Source organism: Patagioenas fasciata, chromosome 11 (assembly GCF_037038585.1).
Source record: "Patagioenas fasciata isolate bPatFas1 chromosome 11, bPatFas1.hap1, whole genome shotgun sequence".
Lineage (NCBI taxonomy): Eukaryota > Metazoa > Chordata > Aves > Columbiformes > Columbidae > Patagioenas > Patagioenas fasciata.
Window position 1 is genome coordinate 19,292,350 of NC_092530.1, and position 26,365 is coordinate 19,318,714.

The 26,365-nt window shown below is 41.7% G+C and overlaps 2 protein-coding genes and 1 pseudogene across 4 annotated transcripts in view; 2 read left to right on the forward strand and 1 right to left on the reverse strand.

Moving 5' to 3' along the window:
- Nucleotides 1-376: 376 nt before the first annotated feature.
- LOC136106113 (serine protease 23-like) lies at nt 377-1,431 on the forward strand (annotated as a pseudogene).
- Nucleotides 1,432-4,911: 3,480 nt separating this feature from the next.
- LOC136106237 (nuclear cap-binding protein subunit 2) lies at nt 4,912-8,194 on the reverse strand. The gene is made up of 4 exons (XM_065846479.2): nt 8,012-8,194; nt 7,667-7,848; nt 6,334-6,472; nt 4,912-5,668 (listed from the first exon to the last, which is right to left on the reverse strand). The coding sequence occupies exons 1-4, from the start codon at nt 8,096-8,098 to the stop codon at nt 5,570-5,572; spliced, it is 507 nt and encodes a 168-aa protein (XP_065702551.1). The 5' UTR covers nt 8,099-8,194; the 3' UTR covers nt 4,912-5,569.
- TEX11 (testis expressed 11) overlaps nt 8,125-26,365 on the forward strand; it is a 33,608-nt gene continuing 15,367 nt past the window's right edge. Inside the window, exons 1-16 of one of the 3 annotated variants that reach the window (XM_065846871.2) lie at nt 8,294-8,430; nt 8,511-8,719; nt 10,793-10,877; nt 11,995-12,074; nt 12,538-12,618; nt 12,701-12,820; nt 14,287-14,367; nt 16,829-16,914; nt 18,384-18,441; nt 19,252-19,347; nt 20,909-20,990; nt 22,762-22,840; nt 23,608-23,759; nt 24,269-24,354; nt 24,708-24,845; nt 25,594-25,696. In XM_065846871.2, the coding sequence (XP_065702943.1) occupies nt 8,400-8,430; nt 8,511-8,719; nt 10,793-10,877; nt 11,995-12,074; nt 12,538-12,618; nt 12,701-12,820; nt 14,287-14,367; nt 16,829-16,914; nt 18,384-18,441; nt 19,252-19,347; nt 20,909-20,990; nt 22,762-22,840; nt 23,608-23,759; nt 24,269-24,354; nt 24,708-24,845; nt 25,594-25,696 (1,567 nt within the window). In that variant the 5' untranslated portion in view covers nt 8,294-8,399. Of the gene's footprint in view, nt 8,720-10,792; nt 10,878-11,994; nt 12,075-12,537; nt 12,619-12,700; nt 12,821-14,286; nt 14,368-16,828; nt 16,915-18,383; nt 18,442-19,251; nt 19,348-20,908; nt 20,991-22,761; nt 22,841-23,607; nt 23,760-24,268; nt 24,355-24,707; nt 24,846-25,593; nt 25,697-26,365 lie in introns of all 3 variants that reach the window. The other 2 variants (XM_065846870.2, XM_065846872.2) reach the window with 2 other exon arrangements.

Consider the following 26,365-nt stretch of genomic DNA (forward strand, 5'->3'; position numbering starts at 1 on the left):
CATCCATCAGCAGGGCTCTAGCCCTGGAATCTGGGGAATACACCCTGGGCTAGATGGGGTTACTGGTGCAACGGAGAAAACTCATCAGCTTGTGGTGTTTCTGCATCAATCTTGGGTTGCACTGTAGGGCCTCACTGTTCAGGAGAGCAGAGCCAGTGCTGGGTGAGATTACTATCTCTCCTTACTCACCCAGCTCCAGGCAGGTCCCAGCCTTTCTACTTTCTGTGGTTAACAGCTTAAGTATGCATGACCCAGTAGATGGTATGAGACTGTGAGTGGCCTATAATACTCACAACCCTGAGCTGTGGCAGATGGCCAGCTCTCTAATCGTGCAGGCTTAACGCTTTCCTTGCTTTGCTTTTGTAGGTCTGGCACAATGACTCGCTGCCAGGTGGTTGCTCTTCTCTTGCTCTCTTCTCTTGCCAGTGCTGCAGCTGGTAGCCTGGTTCCCACTCCTGTTCCCCAGTCTGTGCTGCAACTCACCAAAAGGCAGTTCTTGTCACAGCCCATCCTGAAGCTGACAACACACTGCAGCGACACCTGCACCCAGCAGGAGTCTGTCCTGGGCCCTGAGGACTTCCAGAAATAACTCTCTTATGAGAGGGTTTATCCCAATGGAACCCACACCCTCGCCATGGTGGAAGCGAGTCCGCTGGTAGAGTGGTGCAGAGAAGAGACAGTGAAGTGGCATGTATGACACAAGTGGCAGATTTATGGCACAGACAAGTGATTTTCCATCACTGGGAACCACTTGCTGATGAACTACCCCTTCTCTGCCACTGTGGGGACGTCCACAGGCTGCACGGCTGTGCTGGTGTCTGAGCAGCGCATCCTCACTGCTGCCCACTGTGTTCATGATAGCAAAGACTATGTGAAGGGGGCCAAGAAGATCAAGGTGGTGTTCCTGATGTTGAGGCAGGCAATGGGATAGGGACAGGGAGGCTGGTGATGCACTGGGCTCGGGCGCAGCACACACAGGTGCCCATGGACTAGATCCAGGTCCCCAGTTTGGTCAGTATGGGCTCCAGCTATGCTTTTCTGGCGCTGAGCAGGCTATGCTAGTGCCCACACATGAAGCTGATGGCAGCTCTGGCAGAGGAGAAAATGGCTGGGAAGAGGATTCATTTCTTAGGGTTTGACAGTGACCACCCAGATGAGTTGGTCTACTGCTTCTGTGGTGTAGAGGGTGAGATGGTCCATCTCATCTACCAGTACTGTGATGCCAGGCCTGGTGCATCCCACTCTGGGGTGTTTGGCAAAGTGTGGGATCCCATATGACACAAATGGGAGAGGAAGCCAATCAGGGTCTTCTGAGGGCATCAGTGGCTGGAAGCGTCTGGGAGACACCACAGTTGTAATGTTGCCATTCATCTGACAGCTCTGAAGTTTGCTCAGATTTATTACAGAATCAAAGGGGACTCCAAAAGCTGAACACTCACACTGAATGAAAACCACAGCCTGCCTCTTCCACTCCTCAGTGCAGATAGCTTTGACTGTGGTGTTCCTGAGTGAGAGCGTGGCCAAGAAGCCTGAGAAGGAGCAACATTTCCTGGCAAAACTGCTCCACTTTATTCTGTTCTCTGTCATGGAGGGAGAGAGTCTCCACAGATTACAAGGAATCCAGCAGAAACTCGCTGGAATCCAAGTCCTGATGCCACAGGAAGCCTGAAGGGTGGTTTAAGCTCCTTTGGTTGGTGCTGGCCTGAACTCAGCATCAGGGGTCTTTGCAGAAAAAGCTTGCCTGTCGGTCAGGGAACATGGCCTCTCCGTCCAGCACGTTAACACCTCACGACCTGGAGAGGCAGCCACTTGTTTGCTGCTAAGCCGTACCTGGTTTCTCTTGGGTCTCATGAAGTCTCTCGGTCTGTTCGCTGCACTGCCCAGCTTGGTGCTGCCCCAGCAACAAGAGGACAAAGGGTTTTCTCTCTTAATGTAGGACCTTTGTGTGCTGATGAAAGGTGTCTGAAAAGCAGCCCTGGAGCCTGAGTCTTCTGGGCACAGAGTGTGCCATGCCAGGAGCCCGGCCAGGGCAGGAGAGGCTGCTCCAGGATCCTGGCAGCCACTGTGCTTGGGAACACTCTTGGCAAGGACATCTCTTCTGACTGCTGCAGCATAGTGCCATGTGGGTACCTACACATGGCAGCACAGGCCACGGGCTGGGAGCACCTAATGACTTGTAAACTTTCTCATCTCTTTGGTTCTGTCTGGGATTGCTGTAGGAGGAAGGGAATCCTGACATCTACTACAGCTGCAGTATTTGAGATGGGTTCTTTTAGGCAAATACATGTATTTGAAAAAAGTCTGCACAAATCTCTTTGCAAAGGTTATGTTGAAAGAGGAAAGGTGCATAGATTGCTAGCTCTGGTTTGGGACTCGCTGAAGGAGACCACTCTTCCTCCAGACTGAAGTGAATGTGACAGGGAGATCTGTGTAGAGCCAAAATCACAGTATCTTGCAAAAATAGGGACTGATGCCTCCTGCAGTCATAAAACAGCCCAGGTACCTGGCCGAACAGATCTCTGCATGTTCTGTCACATACATAGAACTGGTGTGTCCAATTGGCCACACCAGGCTCTTCCAGGAGCAAATGGAAAGCTTGCCTTATGTTTCCCTACCTCATACACAAGAGATTCCTTTGCTAATCCTAGAATTTAATGGCTGACATCTCTCCCTGTCTTCCTTAAGTTTTCCCATTTCCCTGCTGTGTTTGCCCAGGCAATTATTCCCTCTGTAATTCATATTCTCCATGAAGGGCCTCATGCTGCTGTGCCAGGCTGGACAGATGACTGCTTGTATTTTTTGCTCTTAAGTCAAATGTCCTGCTCCTTTTCACTGCATGTCAGGGGGAGCCGCTTCACAGGTTTCTCAAAGCTGTCATTGCTTAAACCTGCTGAAGACTAAACATGCCGTTCCTTCAAGAACTGTGACAGTTGTACAGGCACAGCAATCTGACTTGGAAAACAAACAGGTAGGACACATTTCAACAAATGAAATGTAACACCCTCCCTCCCCCCAGTTATCAACACTTCAGGGTAATGTGAGTATTAAATTAATTTAAATTGTATGCCTGGTCTGCAGATGGGTGTGAAACAGTTTCTATTATCTTGGATGAGGTAATGCATGAAAAATCACAATTACACATTATTGGGCAGGGACCAGCTGCTATTATTTACATAATACAAACCAAATTTACAGACAGAATTTAACTTGTTCAATGGAATCACCTGCCATAGCTGAGAGGTTCTTTGGGACAGATCAGAAAGAGGTTCTTTGGGACAGATCAGAAAGGGTTTTCAACTCCTCTGCTCTGTAGTTTGCATCCTAAGAACAGGTTAGAGAGTGTCAGCGATGCTCTTCTTAAAATGGGAAGAAAGTCTGTCATAAACACAGGGGAGTTCCTGGTTCCGTCCTCTCTGAAACGCAGAGTGGGCCTTTGCTTTGCTTTATACACTCCTCTGATTGTGGAAGACATGACAGAATAGAGAAAGTTCTCCTAGAACCTACCGATGTGAGATATAAGGACTTGTCATATTCAGAGCAGCTGTTCACTTTATAAGCAACTTCCTTCTGACATCAGCCATCAGCTATTGCAAAACTGAAGAGGAGGAAAAGGCAGCATCAAGGTGGAAGCTGAGAGAAAAAGAGCAAAACTTGCACCCCCTTTTAGTGTCCATCTTTGTGTTTGCAAGTGACAGCAGCATTAACACACAACAGGAGATGTTGCCCCCCAGTTTGTGTGATAGAGCAAGTGGTTTTGATGCGCAAACTGCAACAGGTACAGGACTCGCTGTTGTAGCAGGTTGACCCTGACCGGACACCAGGTGCCCACCAAGCTGCTCTATCACTCCCCTCCTCAGCAGCACCGCGGGCAGGAAATAAGACGCAGAAGAACTCACACCCTGCCCCTCAGGGACCAGCCTCCTCAGGGCACACTGCCGTATCACCTCACCCAAAAGTTGTCTCCTTTTACACCAGATGACACCAGATTCCACAAATTCTGTAATATGCCCAAAGTGTTAACTAGTAGTATTAAACAGCTCACATAAGGGTGAGCAAGGACCTTGGGAATCTGCATAATAAAACCACCCACATCAGCCCCAAGTAGGAAGGAGACGTATTCCCTCATCTTGTCAGACAGCTTGCCCAGCACAGGGGCCATGAACGCGAGCACAAAGCACACAGCTACCGCTTGTACTAACGTGTTCCCAAGCTCAGCAAAACACAGATAAGCAGTAGAGCCAATAAACCCCATGACCGGCACAGAAGCTTGCTACTTAGTAACTACTATAGCCATAGCCTGCTTATTACAACACTGCCCTTGGCTCATGTCCCACCCTGGGTGCCAAAAGGGACTGTAGTGGGTTGACCTTGGCTGGATGCCAGGTGCTCCCCAAGCTGCTCTTGTCACTCTCCTTCTCAGCAGGATTGGGACAGAAAATAAGATGGAAATCATAGGTCAAGATAAAGGCAGTTTAATACAGCAAAAACGAGGCCACATGCAGAAGTAAATGAAACCAAAAGATTTATTATTTCCCATCAGCAGATGTCCAGCCACTCCCCAGGAAGTAGGGCTTCAGTAGGCACAGTGGTTGCTTCAGAAGACAAATGTTGTAGTAACAAATGCCCTCCCCACCCCCACTCCTTTCTCTTAGCTTTTATTGCTGAGCAGATATCATGTGGTATGGAATATCCCGTTGGTCAGCTGCGGTCAGCTGTCCTGGATCTGTCCCCTCCCAAGATCTTGCCCTCCCCAGCCTACTGATGACGAGCAAATGTTGGAGAGAGCCTTGACGTGAGATACTGCTCAGCAGAAGCCAAATCCCTGCTGTGTTATCACCACCTTCCAGCTATCAACACACAGCACAGCGCTGTAAGGGCTGTTAGGGGGATAATAACTCCAACTCAGCCAGATCCAATACAACTGTTTATTTAAAAAATTAAACTTTTAACAAATCACACCAAACAGTGAGGATCTGAAAAGCCAGGCAGCACTGGGGGCATCATAAGGAGAAATGCTCTGCAGGCCCTGACCAGCCCAAGGGTTAAATGTGGAGATAAGCACCTCCACGCAGATGACAAGGCCTTGTTTCACTTCTCCATCCAAAGAGCAATACTGCTTTGTAAGCAGATGAGGTTGTAAATGAGAAACCTGAATCTCTTGTGCATCCTCATAAGATGCCCAGACACCTGGAGGGCTCCGATGGCAGTAAGCTTTTAAGAAGTTCCATTTGAGAGCAACCATGGCTGTGGTTGCAGCTTGGAGGAAGTCACCTGCTTAGCTGCAACATGAAGAGTATGGCATAGCACAAAGTCTGTGTGAAAAGCTGCATTTCTTCTTACCCAGAATCCTGCAGAGCTGTCCATTTTTCCTTCCCTTGTTGCCCTGTATCAGCACAGAACATCCTCTCTAGCCCAGAAGGAAGGGGAATGAATACATGTATATCCACAGTCTAAGGAGGGTCACCTTCTGCTGGAAATTGGATCTCACTCCCTACCCCGATCCTAAATCCAAGAACAGGGCTAGCTCTGGAAGGACAGAGCCCTCTATGAGCTAGGACCCACGAGGAAATTAATAGATCGCAGGCTGATGATTTGCCTTCTGCATCTGAATGATCTTGCCAAAGCCACCTCTTCCCACATCGTAGTCTGTCCGGTACTCATCTCGTACCTGGAGTACAGCAGTAACACAGATATTAGTACCCTGCACTGCCTAGACTTCAGAATCATCACCCCCTCCTTGCTCAGTTGGTGGGGAACTGAAGTTCAGGTTAGAAACACTTTGACTCCCTCCTTTAAAATCTGTTCAAATAAGCCACAAAAAAGGTGGTGAAAATTACAAATTAGGATCTATGTGATGGCTGAGGTCTTTTTAGACAGGAGGCAAAGAAGACCCCAAAACACTTCCATTCAGCTTTGCACTCCAGCTTTCTGAATTGCCAGGCATGGCCTCCAGAATATTTTCTCCCCTCCACCTTGGAAACCTGCAAAGCAACCTCACACCTTCATGCTGGGGCAAACAGCTGCATTATGAGATTGGCCTAGCAGCTACACTGGCCCCCTCCATTCAAATTCTGCGTCATGTTAAGAATACTAGCTTAGATTAGGGAAGATTCTGTTTGCATTGCGGAAGTCTGGAGTCCCAGACAGGAATGGCCTTCAGTTCTGTTTCTAGCTTTTAACACCAGGCATCAGCTATCAAAACAACCTGGGGGTGGCTGAAGTTCAGATCAGCTCTTTACAGTCTACACATTGCTCTGCATGGGACAAAAGCAGCAAAGCTGAACACAATCTTAGGGGCATCAAATTCAAGGTACGAACTGGTATTGCTTTTACCTGTCCTCCAGTCTTCCCTCTTCCGTACTGTCGCCCCTCCTTAAACCCTGCATCCCAGTCAGTTCGAATGATGCGGTCATCTAGCCGTGTGCCATTGATAAATCGCATTGCGTGTTCAGCATCTGCTCTTGTGTAGTACCTGAAGCATACTATAAGGAGAACTAAGTGTGTTATTTTGTTGGGGACAAAGAAAATAGAAGAGAGAACTATTGTATCTGAGAAGTAGAAAAACTCTGCCTTCCAGCCCTTTCTACTCTTCCTGCTTTCTCTATAGGATCGAAAACTGCGTTTCTATAAATCAAAGCTAAAAATAGTTCCCACTCAGACAGCATTCTGAACTTTAATGTTAGTACCTGCGCAGACAAGAATCACTTATTTCAGCAGTAGATTAAACAAATATGTTAATAACCTGTTAAGCGCCAGAAATCTATCATGTGCCTTTTTTATGTGAAATTTGACTCAGTTTGAACAAGAAGCACAGGCCTCACTGGAGAGCTTTGCAAAGACAGCTCACAGTACAACTTGTACAAGCGTGTACCCTGTGCTTGGGAATACCGCCAATGCTTATTCTGCTGCTTCATTCAGGTGTAAAGTTAAAGTGAGAAAGTGAACATGTGCCCTGGTCAGGCAAGAGCTAAGACTGACGATTGTAACAGTTCTTATTTTGGCCCTAAAATCATTAAAGAAATTAACAAATTAAAGGAACTCTCTGCCTTCTCCAGCAAGCACAGCAGCAGTAATGCTTTTCGTACACAGCACCACTGTACAGTATGTCTCTCAATTAAGATGGTGGTGGGGAAGCAGCAAGGCTGGAAGGGCAGCACCTGGTAGAAAGCACCTGACAAGTCTCAGGAGGGAACTGGGGCTGTTCAGCCTGGAGAACAGGAGGCTGAGGGGAGACCTTATGGCTCTCTACAACTGCCTGAAAGGACATTGTACCATGGAGGGGGTTGGTCTCCTCTCCCAAGTTGCAAGACAAGAGGAAACGGCCTCAAGTTGCAACAGGCAAGGTTCAGATTAGATATTAGGAAAAAATTTATTAACGGAAAGTGTTGTAAAGCACTGGAACAGGCTGCCCAGGAAAGTGCTGGAGTCACCGTCCCTGGAGGGGTTTAAAAGGCATTTAGACAAAGTTTTTAGGGACCTGGTTTAGTGCCAGAGTTAGGTTACGGTTGGACTCTGTGATCTTGAGGGTCTCTTCCAACCAAAATGATTCTATGACTATCACTGCTTGTCAGGTTTTCCACAGCAGTACAGCTGAGTTTGCTGTGCAGAGGAACTAAAGGTGGCAACCGCACACGGGCTGGCAGTAACAGGGAACCGGAAAGGATACTCCACAAAGCAGAAGCCACAGGGGGTTTTCTTGATCTTGTCCAGCCCCATGACGATCCTCTTGACATCCCCGCACTTGGAGAAGAGCTCCTGGATCTGCTCCTCGGTGGTGTAGAAGGACAAGTTGCCAACGTACAGCGTAGAGGAAATCTTCAGGGATTTCTCCTGCAGTTGCTTGCTACCCTGAGGGGAGCAGGCAGCGGCTTTAGCACTCCTGCCGCCCCGGCCGGCACCTCCCGCTCGCCCGTCCTTGCTCCGGGCCCCGCCCGCGCTGTCAGAGGCCGCTCCACCCCCGCCCTGCCCGGGCCCCACCGCCCCCACCCCCGCGCCTCAGGCCCGGGCGCACCCGGAAGTGCTGGTCGCGGTACTGGCTGATCTCGCAGTAGGAGTCGCTGTTGAGCCCGCTCAGGGTCGTGTGGAGCAGCCCCGACATCTCTCCTGCGCCCGGCCGGGCCCCGCTCCCGGGATCCTTCCAGAACGGCCGCGGCGCCCACCGGACGGCGAGCGGGGGAGCCGGTCCGCCGCGCCATCCGACTGGCCCCGGCGCCTGTCACTCTAGGCGGGGAGGCGGGGCGGTAGCGCCGGACACCCAATGGGCATGCGGAGCCACCGCCAGAGTTGGGTTCGGTCCCGCCGCGGCGCCGGGTCCGGCATGCTCTGCGGCGCCGCGCGTGTGCAGCGGCGCCGTTCCCGCCCCGGGTCACCTCAGAGCGGCGCTGAGGGGCGGCCCCGCCATGGCGGGAGCGCGTCTGGTGGCCGTGGAAGGTGCCGTCTGCTGTGGGGCCAGGGCTGCCTTCCCTGGGAGCCCAGGTTGTGTCTTACGCCCTTCTCGTCCTGTCTTCCAGGGCTGGTACGGGAGCTGCTGAGGGAAGAGGCCCCGTCCCGCATCGCCGCCCTCACCGAGCAGCTCTTCCAGGCGGCGGGCAACATCTCTGAGGAGGGTGGGGGGGCGGCTGAGGTTGAGCCCCGGCCTTCCGGCCCGGGACACCTCTCCGACCCGCCTGAAGAACCGGGGCGTTCATGTGTTTCGCCCCCCGCGATAGCGCTCGCCCAGGTCGGTGGCTGTGGCTCCCGCAGCTCTGCCAGCCCCTGCCCTCATCCAGCCCCTGCCCTCATCTCTAATCTGTAACTTTAGCGCTGTTGGGATCTAAGGACAAGAGTTTGTTATTTTTGCATCTTTTAACTGAACAGAGCGAAAGTCCAAAATAAAGTGGAAGATACTACATTTAAAATGTCAAAGCAAAATATTGATCCAAAAACTGAGCATCATAATGGAAAAAGTTACTGGTGACTTAATAATGTTAAGGTTTTTATTATGACGATTTTATGGTAGTATTTAATTGTAATTTCAAGTAGAAATGCAAGTGTAGAGCACTGATGCATTGAGAGTTTGGTACTGGGTAGAGGAGAGGTCCTTTTTGTCCTGTGCAGGGGTTCAGACAGTGACAGCAGATGCTTGAAGAGGAAGAAACAAGTGAATGTTTTAACTGCCTGATAAACCCAGCACACAGTATTGGAGTCGGAAGTACCTATTTTCATACATTATAAAAGCGGGTTAGACTGTTGTTAGTAATGTTTTTTTTTTCCTTCAGTGTATTTCCTCTAGAGGAGTTTTTACAATGTAGTGTACTTTAAAAGGCCTTTTTCAAAAAGAAGTCTGATGAGTAATACATGAATCAGGAATAAAAACAAGACCAACTGAGATATTGGTCAACCTTTTAATCTGAAGTTATATTTTGAAGAGAGATATAACTCATAGCAATTGTCATCTAAAGAAGACTGATTTTGAAACTCCTAAATTTGTGACAAAGACCAAGATGGGTTAGCAAGTGGCACACCAGAAAGTATGCTTTGTGCAGTCTGTAAAGAAATATGGGAGCATAGAACTGGCATCTTCTTTAATCAGTTGAGCTAAATTATTTGTAAAGAAAGGAGATATTAATTTGTAATCTGATCTTTTCAATAAAAGGGGCCTTAAAATGTCTCCTAGTTAGGCAGGAGTGCATTTTTAGGCCAGATCTGCTATGGAAACTAGGATGTGAAGTGATGGAAAGTGCTGCCCTTCAAGGAGCTTATTGTCTTTATGAAGGCCTTTTTTAACAAGAGTATATAGTCAGTAGCCTTCGTTCTTTTTTATTGCTAATATCAGAAGTTTCTCAATGTTTAAAATAATTAAACTGCTTAGTTTTCATTTTGATAGGAAAAAGAGGTGAAGCCTTACTGTAAGTATGTTAAAACCTCATACAATTCTTGTATTTTTTTTCTAATCCCTTCAAATTCTGTGACATTTGTTTAACATGTACATAATATATTCTGAAAGCTGCCAGTGAATCAGTTGTGTTTTGGACATGGTCATGTACTATTTCACAAATTCGGTATCTATGAATCTTTGTGAGAAAACTTCACCCTGGACAGACAGAGTGGGGTCATGTTTTGCTAAGATTAGAAAAGGACTTGATAGAAACATAGGCTAGGACATTTCAGTAATATGACAGATTAGTGGGATTTGGTTCAGAACATACGGGAATGTTCCTGAAGTTCATCACTTTACTTACAGAATTGGTGGTTACACATAATTTCACATAATTTCAAATTGGAGCTGAAGGCACTGGTGGATGATGTGACACATATGTGCTGTTGGTCATAGGATTAATTAATTCTTTTTAGCTTCAGGTCTTGTCAGCCTGGGATTTACACAGTCGTGTTCTTTCTTACCTTGCTTCAACTTAGAAGTGCTCTCATGTTTTTAGAAGATGTAAAATAGTCTTTTATAACACTGAATATATCTTACAAAATATACATATGAAAAGAGTATGTGCTTCCTGCCAGCTGCTTGTAATTCTGAAATCATGGATCTGTAGAAAAGAATGATCTCTACTTTTAGCTGAAGAAATGCTACGTGGTCCATTCAACATGCTGTTTTCAGGTCACAATCCCTGATCTCCCTGTAGGATCATGGAACTGTTTAATGGAAAACATATACCTTTGACTGCAATGTAAAAGGAAGTTGCACAAACATGTGGACACGTCATTACTGCGATACACATAAAAGATTATTTCCAGTAGTGAATTTCAATGTTACCCAAATCCAGGACAAAATTAAATCTAATGGAATTCTCCTGCTCAGGTTGAAGAGGGTGCAATAAACCTGTGGAACTGGACTGTGACCAAGCACACGGGTTCTGTGGTCAATGATGAGCAAAGAGCTAAATGTACGTATGTGTTCTATATTCATGGTGCTGTAGATTTGTTTGGATCTTTGGAGATAGGGTGTAGGCAGATGAAAATATACAGCTGGGCTTGTATAAACAGTTCTGGAAGGAGCATCCTAGTGTAATAGTGATCTCATTGTGACACAGAATCTGCGTAGGCATTCTTATCCCTCCCCTTTTCTGTGCCAGAGCATCAGTAAAGAGGTGATGTGACCAAAGGAAACTGATTTGTCTTCTAATGCTATGGTTTTAATCTAAAAGCGTATGTAAATAAAATAAATGTACGTTTTAGACTGTTGGTCACTTAATTTATATCAAGTGGGGTTGTTTCTTTAATGAAACTATCTCATCAATGTTTACATACAGAAAACCTCTGGATCCCCTTTTGACTTGCCTACCTTAGCCAGGTGGGTTTGCTTGGAGCCAGGAGCCGGGCTCAGGGAAAGCAAAATGAGCTTTTGGTCTTTTCCCTCAACCTGTTCTTCATGTGGTTCTGCAGGATTGCAGTATCTGGCCTACATCTTTGTCTTGAGGGATTACAGTCAAAATTATGTATAATCTGCATCATATAAATTATATTGGGTAGAGGGAAAAGGGTAAGTGTACATAAAATAAGTAATAATTGTAGAGTGTAATGTTCTCAGATCTTGTATCACAGCTGAAGGGCCAGGGAGAGGCTATTTTAAATACTTTAAGTGGTATCTTTCCACCCCTTGCGTATAAGGAAGGCCTGAAAATATTTTTGCTTTTTACTTTCAAAATGTAAAGAGTATGAAACTTCATTTCCGTATTGTGCTGAAGGCTATTTTGAGGCGCTCAAGACACGTTAACTGTTAGCACAGGCAAGGTAATTAAGTCTTTGAATACTATGCATTTAACTTAAACTCTCTCTGAAGTATTTAATAGGTATTTTGATGATATTTTTTTTTCTAATGCTTAAAAAGCCATCTTAAACAGTTCGGCTAAAATTCAGACTGCTTTGACTCCTGAAGCTCCCAAATTTTTCTCTCTTGAAGTTTAAAATGACAAGCAGTCTTTCAGATATGGCAGGGCCTGACTTTGGAAAAGAAAAAAAAAGGAGGGGGAACTTAGGAATGTCTGCGCTGTTTTCTTGCAGTACGGTTTGTTGCTTGCAGACTGGTGTGCCTCTGTGAAGGCAGTGATCCTCCGGAGGGAACTATTCGAAGACAGATTTTGGTAAGGCCAGCGGTGGGTGAGCAATCAAGTACAGTTGATCGCCAAGGGAAACCTTCAAACCCTATCATGGTTGCTTTGGAAAGGGAGCAAAATACCCCTGTAGTTCTGGTGAACATGCACGTTGAAGGGGAGCCTGTATTGTCACGGGGATCCCTTGCAGAGGCAGCACGGTTAGGAATTTCTGGACAGTGCAGTTAGCATCACGTCTTTGTCATATGGTCAAATGTTACATGAGCAGCATATTTATTTATTTCAGTATCTTATAATATTGTCTAGTAGGACACCATATGTCTTATGATGCATCTGAGTGTTAAGGACTTCAATCAGATGTGAGAGGCGCTTGTCAGAAATTGAAGAACTGAAATACCCCTTCCTATGTTAGATATGTGCATCAACATGAGATCTAACATTACCTTTCTTGAAAGTTACTATATTTTCACAAAGCACTTATATGCTCCTTCAGATGTCTATGAAAACTGGGAAAGGATGGATAGATATTGGAAAAGCTGATATCGCCGATGGATTTCTAGAGACTGCCATGAGCGTATGTTCTTTTCCAGTTTTAATTTCTTCTAAACACAGCTATTTCTAAGTTCTGTGAGTGATGCCTATGCTTTGTTTTCCAGAGTATAGAAAAACTGTATGCAAAGTTACTTAAGGGGAGCGATGGTGAAGCAGATATTAATGTGCACAAAGCCGATGTGGAGAAGAACCTCTTCAAAGTTCTCTCTTATCAGGCTGAATCAGTATGTATTCTTTCCAGTTTTCCTTATAAGTCAGTAGGGGTACAGAGGGAAACTCTGACCCAGTTATTACATTTATGAATGCTTGGCATTGAAGACTTGCTGAGGGCTGCATTTCCTTCACTTAGATGTAAGATAGCAGATCTCATGTTTGCATTCAGTGTTGCCATCGTTTAGTGATTTTTAATTTGCCTAATTTATTGCAGTTGTTTCTGCTGTGGTGTTTATATCTTCTAGTTCAGATTCGTTGCTCTATGATTTGGCTAGTATGGCTGTTTATAAAACAAACAGCTGCCTTTCTGAATCATAAATGTGTCTGTTCCAAAGGTGTCCTGTGCTTGACTGGAGAAAGGGGATAGGACTGGTGTAGAACCTGGGTCCTCCAAACCGCATTTGTTAACATGTACACAGCAAGACTAGCCACTTTGGAATGCTCATCATACTGTACTAGGCTGATTGAAAGTATGCAAAGGTATTAATAGTATTCACCATGGCTGCAGATAGCCAAGGTTCATAACTAACAAATAGATATTATAAGCCAAAGGTGCAAAGTCTTCTGTAGCTCACAACTTTCATGACTACAAACTCATGAACATCATCAAAGACAGAGATCTTTCTATACATGGATACCCTCTCTTCCATGACCTTATATGTGCTGCTTTCCACATATAAAGGCTTTAAACAGTGAGAGAATCAGTATAAAATTACAAGGTCTGGAAACAGTGAGTTCTATGACATTTGATATTTTTGTTGAAGTCTTAGCCTCTGGCATCATACAATGAGGTAAGAATCATGGTGATAATTATGGAAAAAAAAAGCCTAGTGCAGTATGAGAGAAGTCTGAAAAAGTGCTAAAGGCTTTCTAGGGGATCAACAACACAAATTGCAATAATTCAGAGTAGGTAATTTAGAAATTTTAAGTTTGGTGAGGCATTGGTGTACCTGACTGAAGTTTCTGAGTACTTTATCAATGCTATAGAGTATTACCGGCATATGAGTGTAAATAAGAGAAAATATAGTTACCTCCATTTGTTGATAACAGCACTGACCTCAGTATCTACAAGGGAAGTACTACCTTCAAAAGTCTCAAGAGCTTCCCTGAAAAGGCCAAAGCAGTGGCCAAATTTTTTAATTTGATCATGGAGACAAAAGAAGACTTTACATTTTTGGAGAGGCGGTTTAAGATTTGCTGAACTGTTGTATCATCTTAACATATGAATGAACTTCTCCCATGTATCTGTCATTTTAATGCTGCCTGAGCACTGCAGTGTTTTTCTGGAAGTCTTTGTCATCTGGCAATGTATAGAAATATACAGAATTATTGTAGCACTGTAAGGACAGATATCTAATCCCCAACCTGGCTTTACTGAATGTGAAAAACCCAAGTCCTGTTTTAGAGAATCAGTCTTTTAATGAATTTTAAAGGCAAGTCGTGCACAGTTTGTTGGCATGCTCTACTGCTTTCTTAGGCAGTTGCTCAGGGGGATTTTCAGAAAGCAGTGATGTGCGTGCAGCGCTGCAAAGATATGTTGATGAAATTGCCAAAAGAGGTAAGTGAAATCATCCTTTCTTTATCATTCCAAACTTTGAAAATCTGCTTTCCTCTCTATGTGTTAAAGTACTCTGAGCTGCGTATCTCTTCTGTAGTTGGTTGCTTCTTTGAGATTTTCTTACTAAAAATTTTGCATGAAAACCGCAGGGTTTTGTCTTCAAAGTTCATTTTATTCTTGTTTCCCAAAGTTTATCAATCAAAATAGAACGATAAACTAACGAATGAGAGAAGACAGATCAGCAAGCAAGGCAAAAAGCTTTGTAAACGGAATGAGTGACCTACTCTTCTACAGAACCAGCTGCATTTTACGTCTTGATGTTGTGTATTACGTATTCACTTGTACCCATGTGAATTTTTGTCTATAAGCAGATGGGACAAGAGAAAAGCTGAGTTCCTAAGTTTTCGGCAAGTTTTCGATAGGCAAGTCTATCACTATCCTCAGTACTAATCTTTGTCTTCATAAAGCTGTAGAGCTACGAATGGAGGCTTCCCATTGCACTCAACTGTGGTTTTTTATAGTTCTTTTGTCACAGAACAATGTCCAGAGAAAACAAACTCTAACATATGCAGACTAGCTCTTTGTTTGCAAAGATAAAAATCTAATATGTTTACATCAGAATAAACTTTCCCACTTTTATTTTCATTTGCTTACTTTAATGTTTTCCCAATATTTAGGAATCATTTTGTTCCTGTTTCTGTGGTACAGTTAATAAAATTAAAAGGGGTAGTTGTGAATTCTGAAAGGGAAATATGGGAAGTATGTTTGGAGTTTAATCTGGTTGAATTTATTTTTTGTGATCTGCAAGTGTTGTTCAGTGCATCTGAGAGACTAAGTTGCAGGGGTCTAGCTTTTATTTGAAACATAAGAGCAGAGCTTCTCTCTGTGAACTGTTGAAAGTGCTCACTGGGATCTTTGCATTACTATTCCTCATTTAGTTTTAATTTCATGCTTTCTGCTTAAACTCCTGCATTAAATAATATCAAACTTCTCATGATGAATGCTCTTCACAAACCAGGAGCACCAATGCAGACAAGGAAAAGGTTTCTGATTATGAGAGAGACAATTTGCTTCTCGTGGTGGTGTTTAAACAATGAGGAAAAAGGAAAGAGTGATTGCTGAGTGACTTCAGAACTTTTGTACCACTAGGTAGCTATCAGTCCTTAACTCGTCCAGGCTCCTGTTGTACCAGAGAGCACTTGCAGAACATCACAAGGGGGTGGTTGCGTTATGGTAACGTGTGATACCACAGATCAGCTGAGGATTTGCGGCTTGTGGATCATCAGTAGTCTATGAACCGTAACTGGGAACTCTTGCCCGGCAGAGCGAAATGCTGAAGTTGTTTCAGACATTCGTTGTTCAGAGAGGTACCAGCTTTATAAGGATATTTAGTGTTACTCTTGAACGCAGTAATTCACTGAAACAGTATTTTAATTATCCTTTGAAATACTTCTTTTCAAAGCATGCAAGTAAATGACTGGGGTATGCCACAGTATGCCCACAGCATTATGCTAAACACTTTGCGTGAAACCTTCAGTACAGTAACCTTTCTGTTTTGGAAAGCAAAAGTTCATAAATACACTTCTGAAAAGTAAGGGTTTCACATCTGAGGGTGATCTTTTGTTGTTGTTGTTCATGCATACTGAATCTGTGCTTTTGTCTCTGGATTACAATGAGAAAAACAATAAATTTGAAGCAAGATGCTGTGCTACCTCACTACTTCTTGCCCGAGGGTTTGAAATCTGTAGTCACTTGAAAGAAGCATCATTTATACTTGGAAAAGAAAGTTAACTGCAGACACAAAATGGATGTAAATATTGGTAGCCTGTTAGCATATAAAATGGCTTTTCATTCTCTTCTTTGGATGACATATGACAGCTACAAATAATTTCGAAGGAAAGACAAGTTGTTATGAACAGACATTGCCAGGGCTGGCTGATAAAGCAGAAAGCAGTAGTGCTCTGAATAACCAAGCATTCAAAACCAGTTTTCTCTTAAGACTTGTAATGTGGATGATCTTTTTTTAACCCCAAAGAGATGTGCTGGGAAGAAAACTACCATGGAAGAGATAGAGACCTGTTCACTTAACTATGTAAAACATTTTTGTCATTTTAGAAAAGGAAGTTGTAATATTCCAGTTTTTCCTCTCAAGTTTTAATTTTTATTGGTTGTTTTACACAGTTCTAATGCTTTCACTGAGATTTCTGAGGAACTATGCTACCTCATATTTCAAGGATCACACTGTGTTGCGTGTCCTGGACTGGTTAATGATGCTTCACTTTCCCACACAATTGCAATTCCATTTTAGTCATGTTCAATATCTCCTTGTATAAGGTCAGAAGTGATAACAGTGGATGTATCTTTCAAGTAAAATGCATTTTAAAGAACCAGAGACTGGAGTGCCAAAGGTCTAATGATGTTTTTACATGTACGTTATAGAAACAGGAGTCTTTTATTGCAGACCTGCTACCTGTCAATCCTATGTTACAATTTTGGAGTGGAAACCTATGAATGGAAGAAGTATGAACAGAGTTCTTTCTGGCTCAGGTAACGTGTGAAGGCAAACAAAACAAAATCCCGCTTTTGAGATGTAAAAATAGGTTTGAAGGAGAGGGGGGAGCAAGATAAATTAGAGGTTTAATTAAAGTGTGAGAATACAAGGTTGTAGCTGAACTGAATTAGGTGAGCATATACCTAGTGACTCTCTTACTCTGTTGCCTGCCATTTATATCTGCTTTTCACATCAGTTTTCGTGCCATTGAAATGAAAGTCTTTCCATAGTTCTTGTCAATTCTCTCCCTAACACTTCTTCCAAAAAGATGATTCTTATGAAGAGGCTCTTTCCAGTTTTTGTGTCACTCATAAGTGATAGCGAAGGGATTTCAAAACTGTGGAAAAGACTAGACAAATTCTTCTGACTGGTTTTAGGTGGATGTGTTTTAAACAGTATTTGGATTTCTCATAAAGGAGTCTCTTTGTTGAGAGCAAGTCATTGACCGATGGAAGACAGAAGCATCAAGGTGAAAAAGAAATAGAGGTGGTTTGGGTAGGATCCAAATAAGTAATGTACTACCAAGGAAGAAAAAATGTTGGCTATTGGGAAGAGTATCCTCATGCCAAGCTCACAGCCTCAGTTCATAAAATTTGTTTTTATTTCTTCTTGTTATTTTCTTTTAACTAGTCAGAAGAAAACAAATGGCAACATATGAAATTAAAACCAGTTTTGGTCACATATGTTGCCAAAGAGGATTTGTAGAAATGCTTAGAATTAATTACAGCTGGTACTTTGGAGATTATTTTTTGTTTTATATTTTATTCTTGTGGAAAATTAAATATTGAGTCTTCATGACAAAATGTGAAGAGGAAATAAGCCTTTGCAAAAGGCAAATAATTATCTGGAGAAAGAGATGTATCTCCACCTAGTGGTGTAAAGAATGTATTAGATTAGAAAACAAATGCCCAGTTATTGTTTTTCTTTCTAACAGTTCTTAATTCACAGCATTTGGATCAAATCTGGTTTAGTGGAATTACCACTGTGCTTTCTACTGGGTGGTCCTTTGTGCTGTCATTTAACTTTTAGAAAAAGAATGAGAAATCATGACTCCCAGGTTTCGTTTCTGTCTCTGCTATTGTTTTGCTGTGATCTTGAGACCAGATCATGTATCACTGCTGTGTATGACCATATTATATGTCAGGTGAGAGTGAGAACACTTGCTTCTTCAAAACCCTTGTGGTTAAAACTGATAAAGCTTACAGACTGATAAAGCTTACAGAAATGTTTGAATAGGAGATGGTATAGAAGGTCGTACAGCAGGCTGAAGACAGTGATTGAGCACAATTTTTAATGTGGGGATTTAGAAAGAAGGCAAAATTTTCTCTAGTCAGTGAGTACTGAGATTAGTTTGTGTGATTTAACTGGTTAAGAAGTGGAAAAGGGTAGGAGTGTTGAACATGTCGGAAGACTGAATTTATCTCTGTGATCCCATTCAATTCTAACTTGCACTTATCATTGATAGCCAGAGTTATGACATTGGGAAGATGGACATGAAATATTCTGTTGGCAAAGAAATGCAGGTAAGAAATAGAGACATTGCTGTTTATAAATAGAAGGATTTTGTTGACCTGACTCCACTGTATCATCTGCCTCTGCTGTGCCAAACCTGACCAGTCAGTCTTTGGCCTCCACTTCAGTACTGTCTGCTATGAAGTTTGGCGAAGTTGCTATGAGCATCAGTCTGAGAGTTCAGTCACTGATGGGTGCCCTTAAATCACATTTGAATCTACTATTTCAAAAAATTAAATTGTAGAATGTAAGGCTGAAGTGGACCCTGAAAGGCCAGCTTTGCTTCCATTTCCCCTCTTCTTTCAAGGCATCATCCTTCACATCTGTGTCATTTCTGGTAAGTGTTCCTCTGTCCTCTACCCACAGTGAATATGGAGAAGATTTTAATCTCTTTCTCCTTATATGAATTATCTGTGTATTTGAAGGCCATTATGTAAGTCTTTGTGTTGTGTGGTTTTGTTGTTGTGGTGTTTTGTTGTTTTTTTTTCTCCTCTCTCAGTGAAGATTATACTTTGGGTTCCTTCAGTTTCTGCTTTCATTCTCTTTTTTTTCCAGATCCCTGATTTTCCTTGCTACCCTTCTGTTCTTCTCTGAACTCTAGTTGATTCATGTCCTGTGTGAGTTGCAGTGCTGAAGACTGGATATGCTTCAGAACTGAGCAATAAGTTATACTGATGGCAGGCATTCTTTTGACCCAAAGAACTTTTATTGTTCGTGACCTTAAATTTTAAGTCTTTTGTATTCATATGTATGTTCACATGTGGTTATTTTTTCCTGCTCTTCAGATGGCATTTAAACTTCCAGTTTGTTTTTCTTTCCAGGCTAAAGTGCTGCGGTTGTTGGCTACAGCCTATTTCGAGTGGGATTGCAATCTGTATCTTGACAAGGCATTGAAAGCTATAAGCTTGGCAAATCAGGTAGTAGTGTGTTACTGTATTTATGGTGTGCAGTAGTCAAAACTCAAGCATTTATTAGCATAATAATATGCACCACAATAATGATTTCTGTGTTATGCTTGACATCACGTGGAGGTGTGTTTGCTTTGCTTTGATTTTTCATACTCAGAAGTATGCTTTGGTGTTGACAGCTTTTTTATAGAGAGATACTTTTTTGCATGTAGATGTAGAGCTGTCTTGCTGCCTTATATCTATTAATAGTCAGGTCCTTTGAGAATGATATAACTAAAATTTCTTTGGCACATATTAATGAAAACTGTACAAACAGAATAAACTACAGTGTGGTCTACCTGAGATTTATAGCAGCTGGCTTTTTATGCACCAGACCTTTTGTCTTGCTTTGGATTATAATCAATATGTCCATGCTATGTTTTGGGTCCCCATCTCATTATCTGTACAAATATTTGAGCAAGTGCCAAACAGAGTTCAGTTTTGAAAGCTGTGTAACCATGCTGCATTAGCCTTATTTTAAACAATTAAATTAGCTATTGCACTTTACTAAAATGACTGTATTTCTTCTGGAACCTGAAAAATGAGCTATATAAACATACCAGCTACCCTTAAGAAGTTCATATATCTGTAAGCAGTCACCGCAGTTAGGGCTCTTGCTGTTGTACAAATTCTGTGTCCCATATAAAGACTTGAATTGATTTTGTGCTTCTGTCTTTGCAGGTTAGTCAGAGTAACTTAAATTTGAAAAATTTGTATTTGTCTTTGGTTGACCATCTTTAGATTCCCATTATCAGTTTCATATGAAGCAAGTTTTAAGTATAAATTCTGTTTTAAATAAATAAAAGCTCAAATTCGGTTTTCTACATGCTGTTAAAGCTTTCAGACAGATTATGATGCGCATGCTCATGAGATCAAGATAAAAGGCATTGCAATTTAATAATTCAAATAGCATGCTACTATAGTATCTAAGGTCTTTGCAGTTTTTATTGTATTTACTTTCACAAAACTTTTGGAGGTGGAATTGACAATGAATGTTTTAGTATTGTGTGAGGGTATAGAAAACTAGAAAATTTTTATTTTAGACACTGAAGTGTGCAGTGTTTTAGTGAGAGCTGTCTTAATTATTTCCATTTGCTCCCATTGTTGTTCTAAGTTTTGTTTTATTATAAGCTACTTTAAATTCTACTCATATTAATTCTGGAGTAATCCAGCCAATTCACACACAGAAAAGCAGGAAACATTTCTATCATTCAGTATTGTTCAGCTTCTATTTAAAAGTATTGGAAATGGGCCACAGCAAAATGAGAAACATGTATCTCTTGCTTTCTTTGTCCTCTGGGTCCTTTGGCAGTATAAGAATAAATAATAAAGATGCACATCTCATTTAAGAAGAAAATATAATATCGCCAGTTACTTACCTCTTGCTTCATTCATTAAAATGGAACTGAAGAACATAGTGGAGTGTGTGTAACTTCCTGATATTTGTCTGTGTTATGAATGTGCTGGACTCTCATGGGATCTGTATTCTACAAACAGCTGTCCAAGTAATGTGTTGTTTTTCATTGTGCAGGAGAAAATACATCCAGCAGGGTTTTTTTTGAAAGTTAAAATTCTTCTTAAAAGTGGCGCATCAGATGAAGATATCACCTCAGGTATCACAGATCTATATAGGTTTCACAGTAAGGTCATAGTACTCCATGTGTAAGAAGTCCTGAGTTGTAGATAGAAAAGAAAAAAAAAAGTAAATCCCTTTCTTGTGTGTTTTAGAGGAATCTTCATTAGCTAAATATCATTCTGGTTTTGCAGTGTGAGACATAGTAGTCAGTGCTCACAGAGGAGTTATCCAAGTGCTAATGTAAGTTTGAATTTATTTTTGTTGTGGATTTAAATAGACTTGATGGAAATAGGAAGACTGAAGCCTGTTAGAATAAAGACAGTGCAAATACAGCAGTGTAGAGGTGTGGTTTATTTTAGACATATGCCTAAGGTTACTAAAAAAGGGTGAGGGTGAATTGTTTCTTACGCAGTCAGCACAGAAGAAAGGCTTATGAAACACTGCTGTTCTTAGTGTGCAATTTGGCAGATTTTGACCAAGAGACATAAAGTGCTGATCAGTGTGTTGTTATAAACATGTCTTACCAGAATTTATTTAGGCTATCTAGGTCATATAAATTCTTTTCTCCTTATTCCTCAAACTTGTGATTTGAAGAGAACTGATTTTTCTATCGGCATGACAAGAGAAGAAAGTTTTTGGGGAGACGTTAATATAAAAAGAGTAGTGTATCAGGAGAAACTTATTTCCATAAATAATGAAATCTTAAGGAAGAGAGGCTTTGTACTCTTTGTGGCTGCAAAGCATCAGATGCCTAATGAATGCTCTAGGAAACAAATGTAGCATGAGATGAGGAATTTCTTGCAGAGAGCTGAATGGTTTGAATGCTCCCAGACTAGCAGGAATGGAAACTCCACTTCAAATTGCTCTTGGGGAATTTCAGCCAGCGTTCAAGTGGACAGCTGTTCAGAACTTACCATTGCAGTAGTTGGCTTCTGTTCTGCAGTTGGGGTTGAGATGCCATAGTGTTGCCCATCAAAACATACTCTGCTTATATTTAGTGGCACTAAGACTCAAGTCAGTTTTTCAAGCAGGTTTATAAATGAGTGGTTATCTGTCTTTTCTTTCATGGCTGTCAGAAAAGAGTGTTCTATCCATGCACTGCAATTTCTCTTTCTTTAGAGTGGAGGGTCCTGCTGAGTTTTTGGGATGTGGCTAAAATCTTGAATTGTGCACTTGCACACAGGTACCTTAGAAGCGCTTCCTTTAAGAACTGTCACATCCCTATGTTGTTCCTTATCTCATTCAGGCTACAAATGTATAAATCATGGTATTAACCATCCAGGACAGTCTGGCAATTTTTAAACATTATCGAAGTGGTCTAAAACTGATACCTACTTATCAGCACCAGTCAATTTAACAGCTGATGCTGCAGGCATTAGGCTTAAGTAGTTCCCATTGCAGTGTGATACCACCACACAGCCTGAGCACTGACCTCAGGCTTAAGTGGTTCCTGCTGGATAAAGATGAGACAATTTGATGGAAAGCAGCTTGAGGCAAAAGTTTGTGCTGATAATGCCTGTGCTGTTCCTGAGGGCGAGAATTCCAGGGCTACCAGTCTGTTGCCTTTCCACAGTACTACATTAATAGTATAGCAAAAGGAAAGTCACAGTACAGCAGGCATGTTTTATTCTTCCTTTGGTTTTAGAACGGTTATTTTGCACTTTTTTTTTCCCTTTGGTTTGTGTGTGGTGGGTTTTTTTTTCCTTTTTTTTTTTTTTCCCAAAGCAACTGTAAGAGGTAAATGGTAAATTGAGCAGTTAAGTGTCTAAACTGATTAAATAATCTCAACTGCTTTGTGTTCTGTCTAGCTGTTGCAGAATTCCTGCACCATGACATGTCTTTAGACTTTTGTCTGAATATTGCCAAACTGCTCCTGGAACATGGAAGGTATAAAAGCATCACTGAGTGGGGTGAACATGGGCTTTGTACATGTTCTTTTATAAGCGAAGAACACCTATTCTACAACGGTGCTTTGTTTTAAAAACTCACAGGGGTAGGTAAACAGATTTGAGAGGGAGCCTGTATAACAAGGTGATACAGATTATGGCAGCAGCAGAACAGGGTGTGAAATTATCTTGAGGGGGAGTTTGCAATGCTGTAGCCTTTCTTTGGAATTATAAGATTCTCCCTATGTAGTTTTATGGAATAATATATCTGGAATTTTATATATATATGAGTTTGGGATTCTCTGATTGAAATGCTTCTTCCATATTAACTAACTTTCCATATTAACTTTCAACCCTCAGGATGAAAGTTTGGAGTCCTTAATTCTTATTCTTTCTTAATTAATTCTTGTGAAGAACAGTATGAGGATGAACAAGTTACTGCAAAACAAATTGAAGCATGAAATTTTGCACTGTTGAATGCTCCATCATGATTACCTATGTATATGCTTCTATCTTGCAGTAAATTTTTACTCTTTCATTGCAAGGAGCAAACTCTCTTGTGAATACTGTAGAACAAGCATGTGCTAATAGGAATTTACTACTGAATAGATGAACTGCCATAAATTAATACCTTGGCTCAGTCTTGTCAGTGTGATTGTGTGCCAGTAGTATTAATGAGAAACACACTGTATGGTGTTTCCATTCTTTAGAATGGAAAATTAACAGCTCTTCTTGTGCAGCCTCTTAAAAATGCATCTGTATGAACAGGGAATCAGTTGGTTTTGATTTTCTGAAATCTGTTCCTGAACGATTTGAATCTTCACCTGACCTTGGAAAAATTACCCTGCTCCACATCGAGTTCCTGTTGCAGAATAAGAGGGAGCTGCTTGCGAAGCAGAAGGTTGAAGAAGTTATTATAGGTCTGTATCCATCTTTTGCTGCTTTTTACTCAAAGCTGCATTTAGTTGGCTAAAGTATTGAATTCTGGTTTTTTTTTTTTTTTGCTTATTCTCATCTTTCTTTCTATTTGTGTCTGTTTTCCCTTATGTTTCTTTTGCATAGCAGCTCTCAACTTGCATAATGAATGACAGTCATGATAAAGCTCAGGGTTAAATTCACTTGCTAGAACAATTCTTCTGTCTTAGTGTAGACTTTGTGTGACCGATACATTTGGGATTAGAAAGATTTATCAGAAGTTCTGTGCAATGTTAATCCTTTTTCCATCCAGCCCAATGTGGTTTTGTGTGTTGGTATTAAAACAGGTTGCCATGTCCTTGTGTGAGCAGCTGAAAAATAGTTTCAGGTCTGTTGCACCTGTAGTACTGCAGTATTTTTTGACTGTCAGATCTGCTGGAAATGAGACCATATTTTATGTAGCATCGAGCTTTTTAAAATTCTTGTAAAGTGATGGTTTGCAGGATCTTTTCAGGTCATTATACTGGGAAACACCTGTTGCCTGAAGCCTTGAACCGGCTGCATGTCATGCTGTGGGACAGAGCTGCTAAACATTATGAGGTTTGTATCATGAAGAGAGAGGTTTTTTAAAACAATATTTCTGTTTTGTGTTTAGTCATAAGAATGTCCTTTCTGGATCAGATGAATGACCCATCTAATCCAGCATCCTGTCTTTGATAATGGCTGTAAGAATCAGGGAAAAGTAGGAATAGGTAAAGCACCAGTTCTTCTAATGAATAGTAGCTGCATTGTGGGACCAATGATTGCTCTTCTGGGGGAAAGGTTACACTAGAATATATTTGATTATCTAAATCTTTCATTTCCTATGACCTTAAAAAAATGAGCAAACATAGGCAGTTTTATCACCCAAATGAGGTTGGTTTTTGTTTGTTTGTTTAATTTCACTTTCTTAGGCAAAAAGCTATTCTGAAGCTCTTCACTGGTACAATTACTCTGTCAGCTTCTACACACCTGGGCAGATAGATCAGAACTTGGCTAAGTTGCAGAGGAACATGGCTTCTTGCTATCTTCATCTGAAACAAATTGGCAAGGTATATATATTATATATGTATACATATTTATGTATTTGCATTGTTTTTATTTTTGTGTCTATGTCATTGGGACTTAATTAATATCTTTGTTACTGTACCTCTTCTGCTTTGAGGGAGGGAACTGTCTGTGCCTGTCTTGCATCCTCTGGCAGTGATATGTTCATCATCTTCGCTGCTATGGGGGTCTCTTGTATCGCCTGTCATTCTAATGGGGAAAACAGTCTGCAAGTTGTGTGACCATGCCTCAGTATATCAGGTTTCTTCTCAGATTAGAGTTCCTCCTCTCTCCAAAACAGACGAGCCCTGGCAGGAAAAACGTTAGTGTCTCACTAGAACTTCCATTGGCAATGTGTTAGCCCTCACTTCTGCAGAGAAGTGCACCTATTTTAGCTTATCTAGGCCTTCTGGTTTGGGGGTGTTGAACTTCACAATTCAAAGCAACAGAAGGGAGTTTAATTTTTCAGCATTCTCAGGGGTTGTCTTGCTTTCTGATTGTGCAACCCAAATTTTGAGGAATTCGCTTTTTCCTCAGTCTGGTCTTTGTCAGCCTTTGGTGCCATGTTCTGCTCTCCTCATATCATTTTCTTTCCAAGGAAGATGTTCCCAAATCAGACTTCTTGAGTATCATTACGTAAATATCAACAATGTAACCATTTTGTGTATCCTTTTAGATGTCTTCTATTGCAAATTACATTGCTGATTTCAAGAGGTCATTGTACTGATTGCCTTTAATCTTGTCTGTGAATAGGCTAAGGAGGCAGTTAAAGAAGCAGAGAGGTGTGATCCAAACAGCATCTTTACTAAATTCAGTGTCTATAAGATTGCAGTGATGGAGAAGGATACCGATAAAGGTAGAACTTGAAAGATAAAGGGTCCACTACAAGGAGAAGAAGTGATGGATGTATTAGAAAATACTAAGCAGATGTAGACTGTTTATCTTGAGAAAGGCACAACAGAGGGTAACTAGGAGAAGGGGGTGTGTGAAGACATTGAAACTCTCAGGCTGTAGATTTAGACTGTCAGAGTGGGATGTGTTTTGCACAGAATATGTAAGATGTGGAGTCTGTTGCCATGTCCAATATTGTCTGACTGGAACCTCTGGCTAGGAAGTCTCTAATCTTGCCATGGGCAGAAGCTATAGTAGCATCCCAGGGTGACAATCATTGTATACTTACTGTTTCTATTATTCTTCTGTATGCATATATAATATAGAAACAGGATACTGAGCTAAATGAACCTTAATTGAACCATTATTGCTACTCTTAATTTCTCTAGACAAGTAGAGCCTGAAGTTACCAGAAAATACATGAATTATCAAGGTGACTTACAGAATGACATATTTCCATAGACTCTTTCTTCTTTATAATGAGTTCTGCCAATTCATATTTTAATGAGGATCTTATTTCAAGTAATGAAAACTGAGAAATACAGTCTATACTTACTTAAAATACAGAGTAACATGCAGAGCTTGTTTTCTGATGAGTTCTGCGCCAATTAATTGTTCTCTATACATCTTTTTA

Excerpts from the sequence above, each read along its gene's own strand:
- LOC136106237 (XM_065846479.2), bottom strand. The coding sequence starts at position 8,098 with ATGTCGGGGCTGCTCCACACGACCCTGAGCGGGCTCAACAGCGACTCC. Across the intron at positions 6,473-7,666 it reads TGTGGCTTCTGCTTTGTGGA|GTACTACACAAGAGCAGATG; the intron begins GTATCCTTTCCG and ends AGTATGCTTCAG. Across the intron at positions 5,669-6,333 it reads GAGGGAAGACTGGAGGACAG|GTACGAGATGAGTACCGGAC; the intron begins GTAAAAGCAATA and ends GCTGTACTCCAG.